The sequence below is a fragment of the Tachypleus tridentatus genome, chromosome 9 (genome assembly GCF_004210375.1).
Source record: "Tachypleus tridentatus isolate NWPU-2018 chromosome 9, ASM421037v1, whole genome shotgun sequence".
In the NCBI taxonomy this organism is placed as follows: Eukaryota; Metazoa; Arthropoda; class Merostomata; order Xiphosura; family Limulidae; genus Tachypleus; species Tachypleus tridentatus.
In genome coordinates this window covers 66,493,234-66,510,876 of record NC_134833.1, presented here as the reverse complement: position 1 = coordinate 66,510,876, position 17,643 = coordinate 66,493,234, and the positions used below count along the sequence as shown (strand labels likewise).

The 17,643-nt window shown below is 29.0% G+C and overlaps 1 protein-coding gene across 1 annotated transcript in view; it reads right to left on the bottom strand.

Moving 5' to 3' along the window:
* Window positions 1-1,149: 1,149 nt before the first annotated feature.
* Hap40 (Huntingtin-associated protein 40 kDa) overlaps window positions 1,150-17,643 on the bottom strand; it is a 28,895-nt gene continuing 12,401 nt past the window's right edge. Inside the window, exons 7-11 of the mRNA XM_076454627.1 lie at window positions 16,576-16,670; window positions 15,045-15,126; window positions 8,091-8,137; window positions 5,664-5,719; window positions 1,150-1,533 (exon numbers count right to left, since the gene is read on the bottom strand). Coding sequence (XP_076310742.1) covers window positions 1,461-1,533; window positions 5,664-5,719; window positions 8,091-8,137; window positions 15,045-15,126; window positions 16,576-16,670 — 353 coding nt within the window. The 3' untranslated portion in view covers window positions 1,150-1,460. The remainder of the gene's footprint in view (window positions 1,534-5,663; window positions 5,720-8,090; window positions 8,138-15,044; window positions 15,127-16,575; window positions 16,671-17,643) is intronic.

Sequence of the window (17,643 nt, the reverse complement as noted above, 5' to 3'; positions counted from 1 at the left end):
GTTAGTACCTTATGTAGTGAAGCCTTCAGATACAACACTGTACGAGGTCTGTTAAAAAAATACGCGGACAGACGTCATAAAAGAAAATGTACTTTATTTAAAAGTTACAGGTCTGGGACCCCTTCAAAGTACTCTCCTCCCCAACGCACACACTTATCCCAACGGTGTTTCCACTTGTTGAAACAGTCCTGGCACGCTTCTTTTGTAATGTCCTCCAGCTCCTTCGTCGCATTTGCCTTAATCTCGGGAATCGTCTCAAATCTTCTTCCTTTCAAGGGTCTTTTGAGTTTGGGGAACAAGAAAAAATCGCAAGGAGCAAGGTCAGGTGAGTAGGGGGTGGAGTTGGGGAAGAACAGTGATCGAGTGTTTGGCCAAAAACTCACGAGTTCTGAGGGCTGAATTTCGCAGCAACGCGGTGCATCTTCAATTTTTCTGTCAAAATCTCGTAACAAGATCAAACTGATATCCCACACTCTTCAGCAAGCTCCCTGACAGTCAGACGTCGATTTGCCCGCACCAGGGTGTTGATTTTGTCAACGTGTGGGTCGTCCAGGGCGCTCATCATCTTCAATGGACTGTCGACCATCCTTAAAACGTTCATGTTACTTGAAACATGCCGTACGATTCATAGCAACATCACCGTAAGCCGTGTTAAGCATAGCAAAAGTTTCAGTCGCAGATTTTCCAAGTTTAACACAAAATTTCACAGCAAGTCGTTGCTCCTTCAGGTCATTCATTCTGAAATCCGCCAAACGAAAAAATCGCACTTCACTTAAAACCGCGTAGCTAATACACAAATGAAGATATCTGCAATCGGGAAATGGCGTCGTAATCAGCTGATCTGTGCGAACCTAGCAACACCAAGCGGATTCCCCTGGAACCAACTGGAGCAGCGCAATTCAAACAGTCCGCGTATTTTTTGAACAGCCCTCGTATATCTTTGTTGTACACATTGGAAAAGTATTCCAAAGATAGCTAATTATACAATACGTGTACACACATTTTGTGTTATCTTGACAAAACCTGAATACGTTTTGTTTAGATCCCTGAGATAAATGTTCAAGGAAAAGGAAATATAAAATGTTTAATCTTTCACAAAATTTTATTTTCTTTCAAACACAAATATGACATGAACTTATTAAATGTTGCTAGAAGGTTTAATACAATATTCTTTATTAAAGCTCTCTGAAATGTTTACAATAGTCAATAAATACACAATACCGTTATACTACGAAACAAGTTATCTTTAACTACATTAAGAATTAAGACTGCTAGTTGTACACAACAATAAAGCTGACTGCACAACTGTGAATATTTTTTAAAGTATTATTTTATTATTTTGATACTTTCCAGGTATAATTTAAAACTTGAAAGCTGGAGTAATCCTCGAGATAAACGTTTTTCAGCAGTTAAATTATATTAGATCATCAACTAAGATATATCACACTTGGTAACTGTATTCATCCCACAGCTTGATTCATCACTGCCAATACCTCATGAAGTAGTGTGTTCTGTTCTGCTGACAACAGAGGCCTATATTAGAAAATCAAATTCAAAATTAATGTATTAATTCAGAGTTCTGCATCTCAAGAATGCTGAATTTTTACTTTTGTAGAAACTGTATTTTTGCTCTTTCTATAAATATACATGCCTAAACTACGACAGTTGTTAGGGATACCACACTCTTCACAGTCACCAGAATGGTACAATGAAAACAAACAAAACCTCAGTTCTCTTTCAAATTTTACTTCCTAAAATAGTTTCTCAGTACAGTTAACCTTTGAGTCTTGCATTTTACAATTTTCTTCACATATTTCTTAAAGACATCACTTTCTGATTCAAATGAGCAGAAACAGCCTTTCAGAATGCAAGCTCAAAGTTACTTTACAAACAAGTAGTTATTCTCCAATCTGTAAGTTTTACCAAATAAGGTGACATTTAGTACGTTTCTCTCAACTGTATATTTTTAATGAGACACAACAAAGCAAAACTAAGCACTTTATTTTTAATACAAACATTTCTGCTGTGATAAGAAGTTTTGAAGAGCAAATAAATTTTTCTTTTTTACATATATCTTGTGTGCATATGCTCCTTGTTAAATAGCATTATACGTAAATTTATTTTTTAAAGTCAACAAACATGTTAAAGTTCTCATATGATAGGCAGAATTCTAACATGAAGAACTACTTTTAATATGGAAAGTTTTGCCATAAACCAACTGTAAATGTTACATTAGTTGTATTTGCTCCAGATTTTAATATTCAGGCAACTTTACTTTTATATTTTGTTTCAATTTTGTATTATTTTGTGTGGCTGTTGCACTTAAATATTTTATTACAGTCTGGATGTGCCTAGATATTTTGGACAAAATGGTATGGGTACTAACACTTTTACTAAAGATGACCTAGGAAGGTCGAAATGTTGTCTCTTCTGCTTTATTAGTAAAGGTGTTAATACCCATACCAGCTATCCCGAGATACATTTTTACTTCAAGTGGATTTCTCATTATCATGAATTTTGGATAAAATTTATTATTCTAGTATCTCTCATGAACTGCAAGTATTAGCTGAAATAATTTTTTTTATTATTATTGTCTGAGAAAAATAATTTATTTTTCTATTACATTTAATGTCTGAATGTCATTCACATTTGAATGATTTTCTCAGTAGTTTTACTAACTGGTGCAATTGTATGCAGATGTTTTCATTGATTCATTAACAATTGTGCTTGGCAATAAATATTGCCATATGCAAGTTAATTAGTACATCAGTAAGACAGTATTTCCTTTATAGGTTTATTACGTGCATCAATAAAGACTTTGATAACACATGTAACTAGTTCTGTTGGTATGTGGATGACAACTATCAACATCTGGAAGAACATTTGCATGGACAGATAGTTAGACAATATATTTTAATAATCACTACCAATAGGTTGATACATATACATTCGTGAATAAACATTTCTATCACTAACCACACTTAAGTTCTGTTAATAGTAAGCAAATGTATATATGTATAATGTGACGTTTTCATCCATTCTAATTGGCTAAGGATATTAGTAAGGGCCAGTGATGAATGGAACCTTAAAATAAAACAGTCCTGCTCTCAAACCAGCTAAGACTGAAGATTAATGTCACTAAACAGCTAATACTGTTTTTATTATTACAAAAATGTAATCACTTGGAGTTGGTATGACTGTGTATATACTTATTGATATAATTAAAGAGTAAATATGAATGAATATTTTTATCAGTGGGCTTATCAATGGTTTTGTTAATAAATATTTCAATGATTTAATTGATAAATAAGTGAGTCTGAAAATGTATATTTCAGCTATTAAGCTGAATAATAAATGTGTAAATGAAATTCCTCTCTTTAGTTTAATTAATAAACACTTAATCACACCTGAATATTTTCATTAGTAGACTATGCACAAGTAAGCATTTGAATGAGGTTTTCTTAATGGATTGATTAATATACCTCTGTTGATGGTCATTTCTATTGACAAGTTTAATAATACAAGTTTGTTTGAGTGAATTTATTTATCAGTGTATTTCCTTTAATTTGTGTGTATGCATGACGACACATACTGCCATCTTTTGTTGATTAACAAGTACATGTTGAAGGACTTTGTTATCTTTGGTTTTTTCAAGTAAATGTATGAATACATATTTCCATCATGAAGTTGATTATATATGTGTTGATAGTTTAGTATCCTTATCAGCTGAATGGTTTGTAAACATTACATACATGTGTACCCCTATCAGCTAAATAGCTTATAAACGTTATTACATGTGAACCAATACTTTCACCATTTGTTTTTATTTAAATTAACATGTCCACTTACTCTTCAAAACACTTGAAACATTTGTATTTGAAAATTAAAATTCACATAAGTGAATTAAATTGCCGAGGTGTAGTTCTTACTAGTTACCATAGTAAATAGATGATGAATTTATCAGCAGTAAAAACTATCATAGAAAACAAAAAAGTGAATAATTTGCATAATGTTTTTATAATGTGAGCCCTTTGCTTTGCACAGAGACAAATTGTTTTCACACTACCATTCAGTTTATCAATAACAACTTTCAAATTACCTGTTCAATGAAGTTGTTTAGTCAACTCATGATCTCAAATTTTACAAAAGCCCATAGTCTCAAGAATGTTCATACCAGGAATTTTTACAGATCATGCCATGCTTATGACCTCTCTATCAGTTTTTATCACAGAGATCATTTGCTATCTGATAATTCACAATGGATCAGAATCTACCTGTACCTATCAGCAGTTATGATACCATCAATTTTGTATAGATCAACAATACCAGTGGCTGAGATGCAGTACTCATCTCTACTGATCCCTCACCATGAGGCACTGTAGATGTTCTTTGACTGTTGCACCATTTTTCTATTCTGATGTCAAACAAACTGACTGCTGCTAAACAATTTGGAACCTGGACTTATCTTTTAAAAACATGTTTACAGCTTTACTAATTGTTTCTTCTTCTAAGCATTCACTGAGATTCTTGTGGTAGTTTGTATCTTTTTGTTTTCGTATAACACTTACACCTGTGTATAATGCAAGGTCATGGGCAAAACCTGTACTCTACCATCTTCTATATAGCATAAAGAATTTGTTTATTTTGAATTTCACACAAAGCTATGTGCCCTAGCTGTTCCTAATTTAGTAATGTAAGACTAGGTTGTCATTACCACACACCACCAACATTTGGGGTACTCTTATACCAACAAATAGAAGGATTGACTGTCACATTATAATGCACCACACAGCTGAAAGGGCAAGCATGTTTGGTGTGACAGGGAATCAAACCCACAACTTTCATACAACTTTCATTTTATAGGTCAAACGCCATAACCACTTGGCCATGTCAGGCCCATAAAAAATGTATCCTGAGATAATATAACTTTTGGAGATTCCTGGTTTTCTACTTAGACCATTTCTATTATTACCCATGACCATTTCACATATTCTATTTATAGTCTTTCATACAACTGCGACTGAAGCATGGAGTATTCTTAACCACTTCAAACTTATTTGTACACTGTTATTGGTTGTCACCTAACCAACCACAGCATAAACTACCTGCATGTAGTCCTACTGTAGTTCAGATTGTTCACACTAAATTTTCACATCATTGTCTTCACTATTCATGGCCCATGTGTTTCACTTGCATGTTTTTTTATTGTTCTGACATACAGTGTTACCAAAACACTTATTTTTGTATCTCCTATTTGTTTCCTCTAGTTAAAACACTGAGTTTAAGATTCCAATCACCCAGTGAGTATTAGCTTTGTTGCTTTTGTGTATGTAATGTACTGTTCTTTTTTCTGTAATCTTGACGAACTGCCCAATTTTTATCCTTTAGCTCCATAATACTTATCCTGAATGTTCCTATCAATATTTGCAGTTATTACCCAAAATGTTAACTAGTGTAAATAAGACTGCTACATAAGTGTACATTTTTTGTATTTAAAATTTTTCATGCATAAACTTTCTTAGGACAACTTAACTTTGCAATATTTGGAATGTTACCAAGAATGTTTATATATACCACCAATTACTAAGATATAAATACAACTAATAACAAAATCACACTTATAAATGTTACTTATACTTTTTTTTATTTCTACAAAGACTTACCATAAGTCCTTCTGTAGTAATTTCAAAGTTTCAAGATCAGAAGACTGGCATGCCATCTAAACAATTTTAAAAGAAATCCATATACACAAACCTGACTGTATTATCTGACACTATGTTGTTTTTAAATCATGTGTAGATGGTGAAGAACTGAAATGGAAGTAGAGATGCTCACACATAGTGACAAAATGTATACTATTACTAGCTGAAAAGTGAAGTTCTTGCAAAGTTAGGTCATATTAATTCAAAGTAATTAGTGATACTGTCATGGAGCATTACACTGCTTTAAGTATGGAAATCTAAAAGCCAAATTTGAAGTGTACACACAGTTTCATACTGATTTCTAATCACATGAAATGGTGTTAATAAAGTGTCAATGGAAAAAATTAGATCTTGATTCCTTAATCATGTCATTACGAAGTCGTTCAAACTGACTGACTCTTTAAACTTTCAGCACTCATTGTAGTTTTCATACTATAACCTTTAATACATTTTATGTAATTTTACAAAATTTGGTCAATATATTTAGAAAACATTACAAGCCCACAGAAAAAACAACAACAATTATTTACTGAAGTGTTACATGATTTTCATTTTAAGATTACAAATTCTTTTCTTTGACTAAAAAGTCTAAAATTGTATTTGCATAATCTCTAAAACCACCTAAATAAATTTCAAATTTTTTTTATTCTGTAAAAGTTTATATTTTATATGCTGTTTTCTTTGTGCTTACTTTATACGAAGTGGTCAATTTGGCTAACCTTGTAAAAACCAAAACAAAACTTTTTATAGAATAACTTCAGACTGTAATACAAATTTCATTTGTTTAGCTAAAATAGCTTTACACTCATAACATGCATACTTAAACTGTTTTTGTTTTATTGCCCTTTGAACCCTGTCTGATCACTATATACACTATTATAATTTGTAAATTGCTTGGAAAGAGTGCAGTTCACATTATGCTATTGAATTATCTCATGCACAAGTTACTTATTCTATTATTTACTTCACTTAATCTAACCTTAAGTTTTAATATTTTAGTTTGTTTTATAATTAATTAATAATGTACATGAAAAACAAGAAAAAGTACACATATGGGCTCTTTTTTTTTGCTGTCAGTGACAATTAATTTTACTTTTTTAATACCAATGGTATGACTGAACTAAATTTTTTTTAATTAAACAATACGCCAAAGACTGTTTATTTTTGAATTTTGCACAAAGCTACACAAGGACAAGTCTGCACTAGTCATTCCTAATTTAGCAGTGTAAGACTAGATGAATGGCAGCTAGTCATCATCACCCACTACCAACTCTTGGGCTATTCTTTTACCAATGAATAGAAGTGGGATTAGCTATCACATTATAATGCTCCAATGGCTGAAAGGGCTAGCATGTTTGGTGCGACAGGGTTCAAACCCTTGACCCTCGGATTACTAGTCAAACAACTTATCCACCTGGCCACGACGGGCCCACACCAAAGCACACATGATAATAATGTGCACTAAGTATATAGTGCTTTATGACAATCATAAATTTTCTGGCTTCCTAACTTTGCAACAAAAGCCATTGAAATTTCATCTAAGTTCACTGATGCGTTTTCCATGGGAATCAAGCTCTAACTGACAGTAAAACTGACAATTCTCTTTAGAGAAAACAACGTAATATAATACACCATTTGATAAATGAAAACTTTGTCTTTCTATAAGTTATAAATAATATAATATTGAACATCAATGAAAAATACTGGTAATTTATTAAAGAGAGAATGTGACAAGATCCCTCTGGTTGTCTATTTCATGACGCTGTCACCAAATAAAATAGAAAACTAAACAAATCATGCTTTGCATGAATTATTATGATATTCTATAAAATAATTTATATTAAACTTTCATATTTATTGGAGTGATGGAAAATAAATTACAGGAGAGTCGATGCCTAAAAAACATATGTCATTATTCAAGTAGAAGGGGAAATTTTATCTTTTTAAAAATATTGACTTATTAAAGAAAGAACTTAAAACTTATACACCACTAAAACTCAGGTTATTTGCTATGTTTTATGCAATATTTATTTGTATATAACAAAAAGAAATTATTTTTAATAAAAGTTTAAATGGAAGTCACTAAAATCTCATGACATGGAGAGAAAAAAAAATGCCATTTGAAATACTAATTATAATGAACTGAAAAATGTTAGTCACTGTCATAGAAGGTTATATATCAAAATAACATCATAAATGTAGTTCAATAAAAAACATATGATAATACTGTTGAATTCACTCAGCTAGTTAGTCCAGCAAGAAATTTGTAAATATTTTCTTTATTTATTCAACTTTTTACAATATATCAATTCTTTGTTACATTTATCTTTGTTGTAACTATTGTTCTTTATTTCATGAACACAAGTTTCCATATATAATTGCACTTACCACAAGTGACTGAAGAAGAAGGAACAGGTCTTCACACAGATATCCAGCTAAATAAACAAAGTTACAAAACTTAAAATGTATTAAACCAGTCACACAGTAATCATTCAGCCACTAAAACTATTTCTGTTTAAGCTATTAATAAAAAATATCTAATTCCAATATTAAACACACAGAGTTGATAGTACTTAGTGTTAATAATAACTGATACAACAGTAAGTTATACACAATTATAAGATTTATATACTCCATTGTATAACCTTTACAACCACCAAAGTGGGTACCTAAAGTTTTGTTTTTCAGAATTTTTTTATATTGTATCTGATACTCACTGTTCTCTAGCACAAACTATTATTGAATCAATAACATTAAGTAAAATGAATAGGTTATAACCCTGACATCATACATACAATACCATGATGAATGTATGACTTTTAACTGAGCACATACAATGAAGAAAATTGAAAACATTCTTCCAAATCATTAAGTGAAAATAAAAAACAACTAATGTCCACATATGATACTTTGTGATACCAATCTCTCTCTCTCTCTCACACTCAATCTAACTACTGACCAATCTCTCTCTCTCTCACACTCAATCTAACTACTGACCAATCTCTCTCTCTCTCTCTCACACTCAAACTAACTACTGACCAATCTCTCTCTCTCTCACACTCAATCTAACTACTGACCAATCTCTCTCTCTCTCACACTCACTCTAACTATTGACTACTTCACCTTCTCTCACACTTAAATCTAATTCATTGACTACTTTCTTTACACTTAATCTAATTCATTGACTAATTTTACACTTCAAATTCATTGACTAATTTCTCTTACACTTCAAATCTAATTCATTGACTCTCTCTTTCTTTACACTTTAAATCTAATCTCATTGACTACTTTCTTTCTTTACACTTAAATCTAATTCATTGACTACCTTTCTCTTTACACTCTAAATCTAATTATTGACTATTTCTTTCTCTACACTAAATCTAATATTGACTACCTTTCTTTCTCTACACTCTTAAATCTAATAATTGACTAATTCTCCTCCCTTACACTTAAAACTAATCATTGACTAATCTTCTTTCACACTTCAAATCTAATTCATTGACTAATTTTTCTACTTAAATCTAATCATTGACTATTTTTTCATACATCTTAAATCTAATCTATTGACTACTTTCTACACTTAATTTAATCTATTGACTACCTTTCTCTATTACTTAAATCTAATTCATTGACTAATTTTACACTTAATCTAATTCATTGACTACCTTTACACTTAAATCTAATTCTATTGACTACCTTTCACACTTAAATCTAATCTATTGACTAACCTTTCTTTTCTTTACACTTAAATCTAATTTATTGACTAATTTCTTCTCACACTTAAATCTAATTCATTGACTAATTTCTCTTTACACTCTTAAATCTAATTCATTGACTACCTCTTTCTCACTTTAAATTTAATTCATTGACTAATCTTTCTCTATACTTAAATTAATTGATTGATCTAATTTCTTTATACTTAAATTAATCTATTGATCTAATTTCTTTACATTTAAATTAATCTATTGATTAATTTTCTTTTCATACACTTAAATTAATTCATTGACTAACTTTTTTTTAATCTAATTTTAATCTATTGACTAATTTTTTACACTTAATCTAATCTATTGACTAATTTTTCATTACTTTAATTTTTATTGATACTTATTTACATTTTTCTTTACTTCTTAAATTCAATTCATTGACTATCTTTCTTTACACTTAAATCTAATTCATTGACTACTTTTTTTCTTTACTTAAATCTAATTCATTGACTAATTTTTTTACACTTAAATCTAATTCTATTGACTACCTTTACACTTAAATCTAATTCATTGACTAATTTTTTACACTTAAATCTAATTCATTGACTACCTTTCACACTTTAAATTAATTCATTGACTACCTTTTACACTCTTAAATCTAATCTATTGACTAATTTCTTTACACTTCAAATCTAATTCATTGACTATTACACTTCTTTTCTCATTACATTTATTTAATTCATTGACTACCTTTCACATTTCATTAATCTATTGACTATCATTTCCTTTTCATACTTAAATCTAATATTATTGACTAACTCTCACACATACTTTAACTATTCTATTGACTACTTTCTTTCTTTACACTTAAATCTATTTATTGACCTTTCTTTCATTTACACTTAAATTACTATTGACTACTACTTTCTTCACACTTTAAATCTAATTTATTGACTCAATTTCTTTCACACTCTAAATCTAAATTCATTGACTAATATCTTTACTTAAATCTAATCTATTGACTGATCCTTTTCTTTACACTTAAATCTAATCTATTGACTACCTTTCTCTATACTTAAATCTAATATTTATTGACTATCTTTTCTATTACACTTAAATCTAATCTATATTGACTACTCTTTTTCTTTACACTTTAAATTTAATCTATTGATCTATCTCTCTTTACACTTAAATCTAATTTATTGACTAATTTTCTTTACACTTTAAATCTAATTCATTGACTATCTTTTCTTTTTACTTAAATCTAATCTATTGACTAATTTTCTTTTCTTTTTAAATCTAATTCATTGACTATTGCCTTTTTCTCTTTACACTTAAATCTAATTCATTGACTACCTTTCACTTTCTTTACACTTAAATTAATCTATTGACTAATCTTCACTCTTTACTCTTAAATCTAATCACTATTGACTTACCTCTTTCTACTTTAAATTAAATCTCATTGACTGATTTTTCTTTCTTCTTTACACTTAAATCTAATCTATTGACTAATTCTTTCTTTACATTTAAATTAATTCATTGACTAATTTTCTTTACATTTAATTTAATCTATTGACTAATTTCTTACTTTTATAATCTAACTATTGACTAATTTCTTTACACTTTAAATCTAATTTCATTGACTATTTCTTTTCTTTACATTTTAAATTAATCTATTGACTAATTTTCTTTACACTTAAATCTAATCTCCATTGACTACATCTTTTTTCTTTACACTTAAATCTAATTATTGACTACTCTTTCACATTTAAATTTAATTTATTGACTACCTTTCTTTACATTTAAATTTAATTCATTGACTACCTTTCTTTTACATTTTAATTTAATTGATTGAATTTCTTTACACTTAAATCTAATCTATTGACTACTTTTCTTTTACACTTAATTTAATCTATTGACTAATTTCACCTTTAATCTAATTCATTGACTACTTTTTTTACACTTAATTTAATTCATTGACTACCTTTTACACTTTAAATTCATTTTATTGACTAACCTTTACACTTTAAATCCATTTATTGACTCATTCTTTTACATACTAATCTATTGACTACCTTTTTACACTTAAATTTAATTCATTGACTAATTTCTTTACACTTAACCTAATCTATTGACTACTCTTTTTCACTTTCACCTAATCTTATTGACTACTCTTTCTACACTTAATCTAATCTATTGACTACCTTTCACACTGAAATCTATCTATTGACTATTTCTTTCACACTTAAATCTATTTATTGACTACCTTTTACACTTTAAATCTAATTATTGACTACCTTTCTTTTACATTTAAATCTATTGACTACCTTTTTACACTTAAATCTAATCTATTGACTACCTTTCTTTACATTTAAATCTAATTCATTGATTACCTTTCTCTTTACACTTAAATTAATTCTATTGACTATTTCTTTTCTTTACACTTCTTAAATCTAATCTATTGACTACCTTTTACTTCTTTCTCTTTACATTTAAATTTAATCTATTGACTATCTTTCTTTATACTCTTAAATCTAATCTATTGACTTTTCTTTTTCTACACTTAAATCTAATTCTATTGACTAATTCTCTACACTTAAATTAATCTATTACTACTTTCTCTTTACACTTAAATCTAATCTATTGACTAATTTTTTACTTAAATCTAATTCATTGACTAATTTTTTCTTACTTAAATCTAATTCATTGACTATTCTTTCTTTCACACTTAAATTAATTCATTGACTAATTTTCTACACATTCTAATCTAATTCATTGACTAATTTTCTTTACACTTAAATCTAATTCATTGACTACCTTTTTTACACTTAATTTAATTCATTGACTATCTTTACACTTAAATCTAATTCATTGACTACTTTCACACTTAAATCTAATCTATTGACTAATTTCTTTACACTTAAATCTAATTCATTGACTACCTTTTCTTACACTTCAAATCTAATTCATTGACTAATCTTTCTTTACACTTAAATCTAATTCATTGACTACCTTTCTTTCCTACACACTTAAATCTAATTCATTGACTAATCTTTACACTTAAATCTAATTCATTGACTAATTTTCTTTACACTTAAATCTACTATTGACTACCTTTCTTTACACTTAAATCTAATCTATTGACTACCTTTCTTTACACTTCAAATCTAATCTATTGACTACCTTTCTCTTACACTTAAATCTAATTATTGACTACCTTTCTTCTCTCACATTTCAAATCTAATCTATTGACTAATTTTCTTTACACTTTAATTTAATCTATTGACTATCTTTCTTTACACTTAAATCTAATTCATTGACTACTTTCTTTACACTTAAATCTAATCATTGACTAATTTCTTTACTCTTAAATCTAATCAATTTATTGACTAATTTTTTTCTACTCTAAATTAATCTATTGACTACCTTTCTTTCTTCACACTTAAATCTAATCTATTGACTACTCTTTCTTACACTTAAATTAATTCATTGACTACCTTTCACACTTAAATCTAATTCATTGACTACCTTTCTTTACACTTAAATCTAATTATTGACTACCTTTCTTTACACTTTAATTTAATTCATTGACTACCTTTCTTTACACTTAATTTAATTCATTGACTCACTTTCTTTCACACTCTCAAATTAATTTATTGATTGACTAATCTTTACACTTTAAAATTAATCTATTGACTCTTTCTCACACTTCAAATTCATTTACTATTGACTAATCTTTCTTTACACTTAAATCTAATTCTATTGACTTTCTTTCTTTACACTTTAAATCTAATTCTATTGACTACCTTTCTTTCTCTTTAAATCTAAATCTAATTCATTGACTATCTTTCTCTTTACACTTTAAATCTAATTCATTGACTTTTCTTTCACACTTCAAATTAATCTATTGACTACCTTTCTCCTCTTTACATCTAATTCTATTGACTAATCCTTTCACTTAAATCTAATTCATTGACTAATTTTACACATTAATTTAAATCTAATTCATTGACTACCTTTCTACACTTAAATCTAATTCATTGACTAATTTTTTCTAACTTAAATCTAATCTATTGACTAACTTTCACACTTTAAATCTAATCTATTGACTCATCTTTTCTTTACACTTAAATCTAATTCATTGACTACTCTTTACACTTAAATCTAATTCATTGACTACTCTTTCACACTTAAATCTAATCTATTGACTCTCTTTACACTTAATTTAATCTATTGACTAATTTTTACACTTAACCTAATTCATTGACTACCTTTCTACACTTTAAATTCATTTATTGACTTTCTTTACACTTAAATCTAATTCATTGACTAATGACTTTCTCTTTACACTTTAAATCTACTATTGACTACCTTTCTTTACATCTAAATCTAATTCATTGACTTTCTTTCCTTTATACTTAAATCTAATTATTGACTACCTTTTCTTTTACACTTAAATCTAATTCATCTACTATTCATTGACTCTTTACACTTTAAATTAATTTATTGACTAATTTCCTTTACACTCAAATCTAATCTATTGACTACCTTTCCTCTTTACATCTAATTCATTGACTACTTTCTACACTTAAATCTAATTCATTGACTAATTTTTTTACATACTTAAATCTAATTCATTGACTACCTTTTTTCTTTCACACTTAATTTAATTCATTGACTAATCTTTCTTTCAATTTAATCTAATTGATTGACTAATCTATTTCACACTTAATTTAATTCATTGACATACTCTTTATACTTTAAATCTACTATTGACTATCTTTTTTTATACTTAAATTTAATCTATTGACTAATTTCTTTACACTTAAATCTAATCTATTGACTATTTCTTTTCATACTTTAAATCTAATCTCTTTACACTTAAATTTAATCTATTGACTAATTTCTTTACACTTAAATCTAATTCATTGACTATTTTTACACTTAAATCTAATTCATTGACTAACCTTTCACACTTTAAATCTAATTCATTGACTAATTCTCTACACTTAAATCTTAAATCTATTGACTGACTTTCTCACACTCTAAATCTAATTCATTGACTAATCTCTACACTCACATCTCAAACTAACTACTGACCAATCTTTCTCTCACTCAAACTAACTACTGACCATCTCTCTCTCTCTCACACTCAAACTAACTACTGACCAATCTCTCTCTCACTCAAACTAACTACTGACCAATCTCTCTCTCTCACTCAAACTAACTACTGACCAATCTCTCTCTCTCTCTCACACACATTTAAATTTTTAAGTTAGTAATTTAGGGTAAATACCAATAACATCTTACAAAGCAATGGACAGTAGCCTAAACTCAAGTTCAGACTGTTACTAAATTACACTAGTAAGTTAGCCAACTCTCCATTAAGTAATCTACTAAACCAAACAATGTTTGTAACCAGTGATGACAAAAAAGCTACTTGTAGAGAAAATATATATGTAAAAACGGCTGGTTTGGGTTGAGAAAATTTTTATGTAGAGGAGTGAACAACGTTTCAACCTTCTTCAGTCATCATCAGGTTAACAGGTTGAAATGTTGTTTGCTCCTTTGCATAAAAATTTTCTCAATTCAAACCAGCCATTTTTCAATATATACAATGTTCGTAATGTCTACGTACCTGAGTTATTTACTTCATCTACCTCCCATGTGTACTTCTCTAATGTCTCAGCATGCTCCGATTTTAACTTCTGTGGACTTGGCTTAAAAAAATATAACATTATACTAGTGTAAAACATTAGTATGAAGAACCTTTTATGGATTTACCATGCTTTTTCATACAGATTCTTTCAGTCAATGATCCAGGTCCTGTTTCAGTTTCATTAAACAAAAAGATTAAGTTATAATAGCTTATATACACCTTCCACTTTATGTCTATACTTCTAATGTTCAAGAACAAATTTTCCATTAAGATTTAAAATACCATTAACTAAAGGTTTGTTTTTTTCTGAAACTCTTCAGAAAATCATCCTTTTTCTAGGAAATGAAACATTACTTCACCTGCTTAGATAAAATCCACACTTATTGAAGTAACAATTCATGATGTTAGGTAAAGATGCATTTGAAAAATCATTTGAAGACAAAAATATAAAACAGTGAACCTTCTAACCTTGGGTTAAAGGGTTAAATGGTTTTTATTATTGTCCAAGTTACAGTAAAACAGTCAAATAATATTTTCTTTTCTAGATATGATCTGTGTATAAGAAAGTTGTACATTTTTCTATGATCTACTATCCTTTTACAGGATTATTTTGTAGTTAAAAACAACAACAAAAAAAACAATTATTTACCACTACCCTTTGAACTGACAGATTTTCGTGGTAAGGAATTTATGGTAAGGATTCCCAAACTGTGGTAGGTCTAATTTGACGTTTACATGCACATATATCCAGTCCTTCCCTCCACTTTCAGGTTCACCTTCTAATGCTCTCATATTCATCAATGTTTACTTCATTCACTTGTTTCCTTCTCGGCCATACATTTTACAACTCCTTAAATCTACATACTTGACTCTGATGTAGTAAAAAATATTTAATACAGGTCAAGGATAAACTGACCTAGTTCACTGGAAATTAACAAAACTCACAAGTGTATCTTCACAGTAAAAGTTTCCCCCACAAGAGTCTTCAACTGCATCTTCACAGTAGATGTTTACTCCATGAGAGTCTTCAAGTGTATCTTTACAGTAGACGTTGTTTATTTCATGAAAGATCTCCTTGCCTGACCTTACATTATGTATTGTTTACCTCAAATATATCATAAGCTTGTTGATTGCTTTCAGTTTCTCACATAAAGGAAATGGTGTAAAAAATTATGATACTAAGAAAGCATGTGGAATGAAGCATTAGATGAATTACAATATGAAAATCCCCAAAACCAAATATCTTTCAGAACACAGGCCTTCCTTTCTTTGCAGGTGATGTGAATTCAGAGCCACACTCAATATACTTGCATAATAACATGTTATTACTTGAATCTGATTACATAGGCTGTTTAGATCCTTAAATCACAGTTGATGAATAAAACAATTGTTTTTACTAAGTCTTATTAAGTATTAACCATATTTATAAAAAGAAAATTTTGATTATCGGAAATTATCATTAAACCTTTTTCAAACTGTGGTGACTAGGATGGTATTAAAGTATACGTACCTGTAACAGAAGTAGCAGTAAAACCCTTGTAACTTCAATTTTAGCAAGAAGTGATGCAAACACTCCAAATACATGGTTATCAGTTGGTGATACACCTGTAAAAAAGTATTGAAAAAAATAAGTTGTAATGTGAGGTAAAACTATATTTCTCTTCCATTACACTACAATTAAAACTTTCCACAACTCAGGAGGGAGTGATGCCACAAATATCTATTTTCCTTTTCCTTTTCATAGAGGAAACACTTAACAGCATGAAACTGGCAGCAAGTGTACTAAATAATATGTAGATTAGGCTTAAAAAAATTCACTAAATTTGATTTGCTCATGTGTTATTATATCACAAAGCCATATCAGGTTATCTGCTGTGTCCACTGAGGGTAATCGAGCCCGAGTTTAGCATCATAAATCCATAAACTTTCTACAGTCCAACTGAGGCACAAAATTTTATTTACTTTGTGTAGTATTAGATGCTGTAAAATTCTCAAATTTTTAATGTATGAAAGTGTTTAAAAAAACAAAAAACATTAAATATATTTTTTCAGGCAATTAAAATTTACACATACATATGTGTAAATGAGAATAAGTTCGAAGTTCATAGATAAACTTTAAAACATTTGATAATTTATTTTCAAAATTGCAATTGTTACTACTCTAGACTAAAGATAATAAAAAAAATGTTGAATATCGACAAAGATTTATCAGTGACCTACAACATGACCCGTCATACAATGCCAGGCAGATTAAACAGCAATATTCTTGGTCAAAATCCATTTCTATCTAATAAATATATTTCATTTTATGTAAATTTTATGTTATTTAATTTACCTGTGAAGTTTGAATACAATGAACTTAAGAATAATATTCAACAAACAAGGTTTTGAGTCACACTTCACTTATCAGAAAATGTTTTAACAGGACTTACATGATGTCATGTCATAACAGAAAATTTCAATAGCTTTCAAACAAGCAAAATTTAACATGCAAAGTTTTCATAAAAAACTGACTGGATGATTGAAAACAAATTTCAAGACTTGTGGTTTTTCCTTAAGTCATCTAACCTTCTCACTA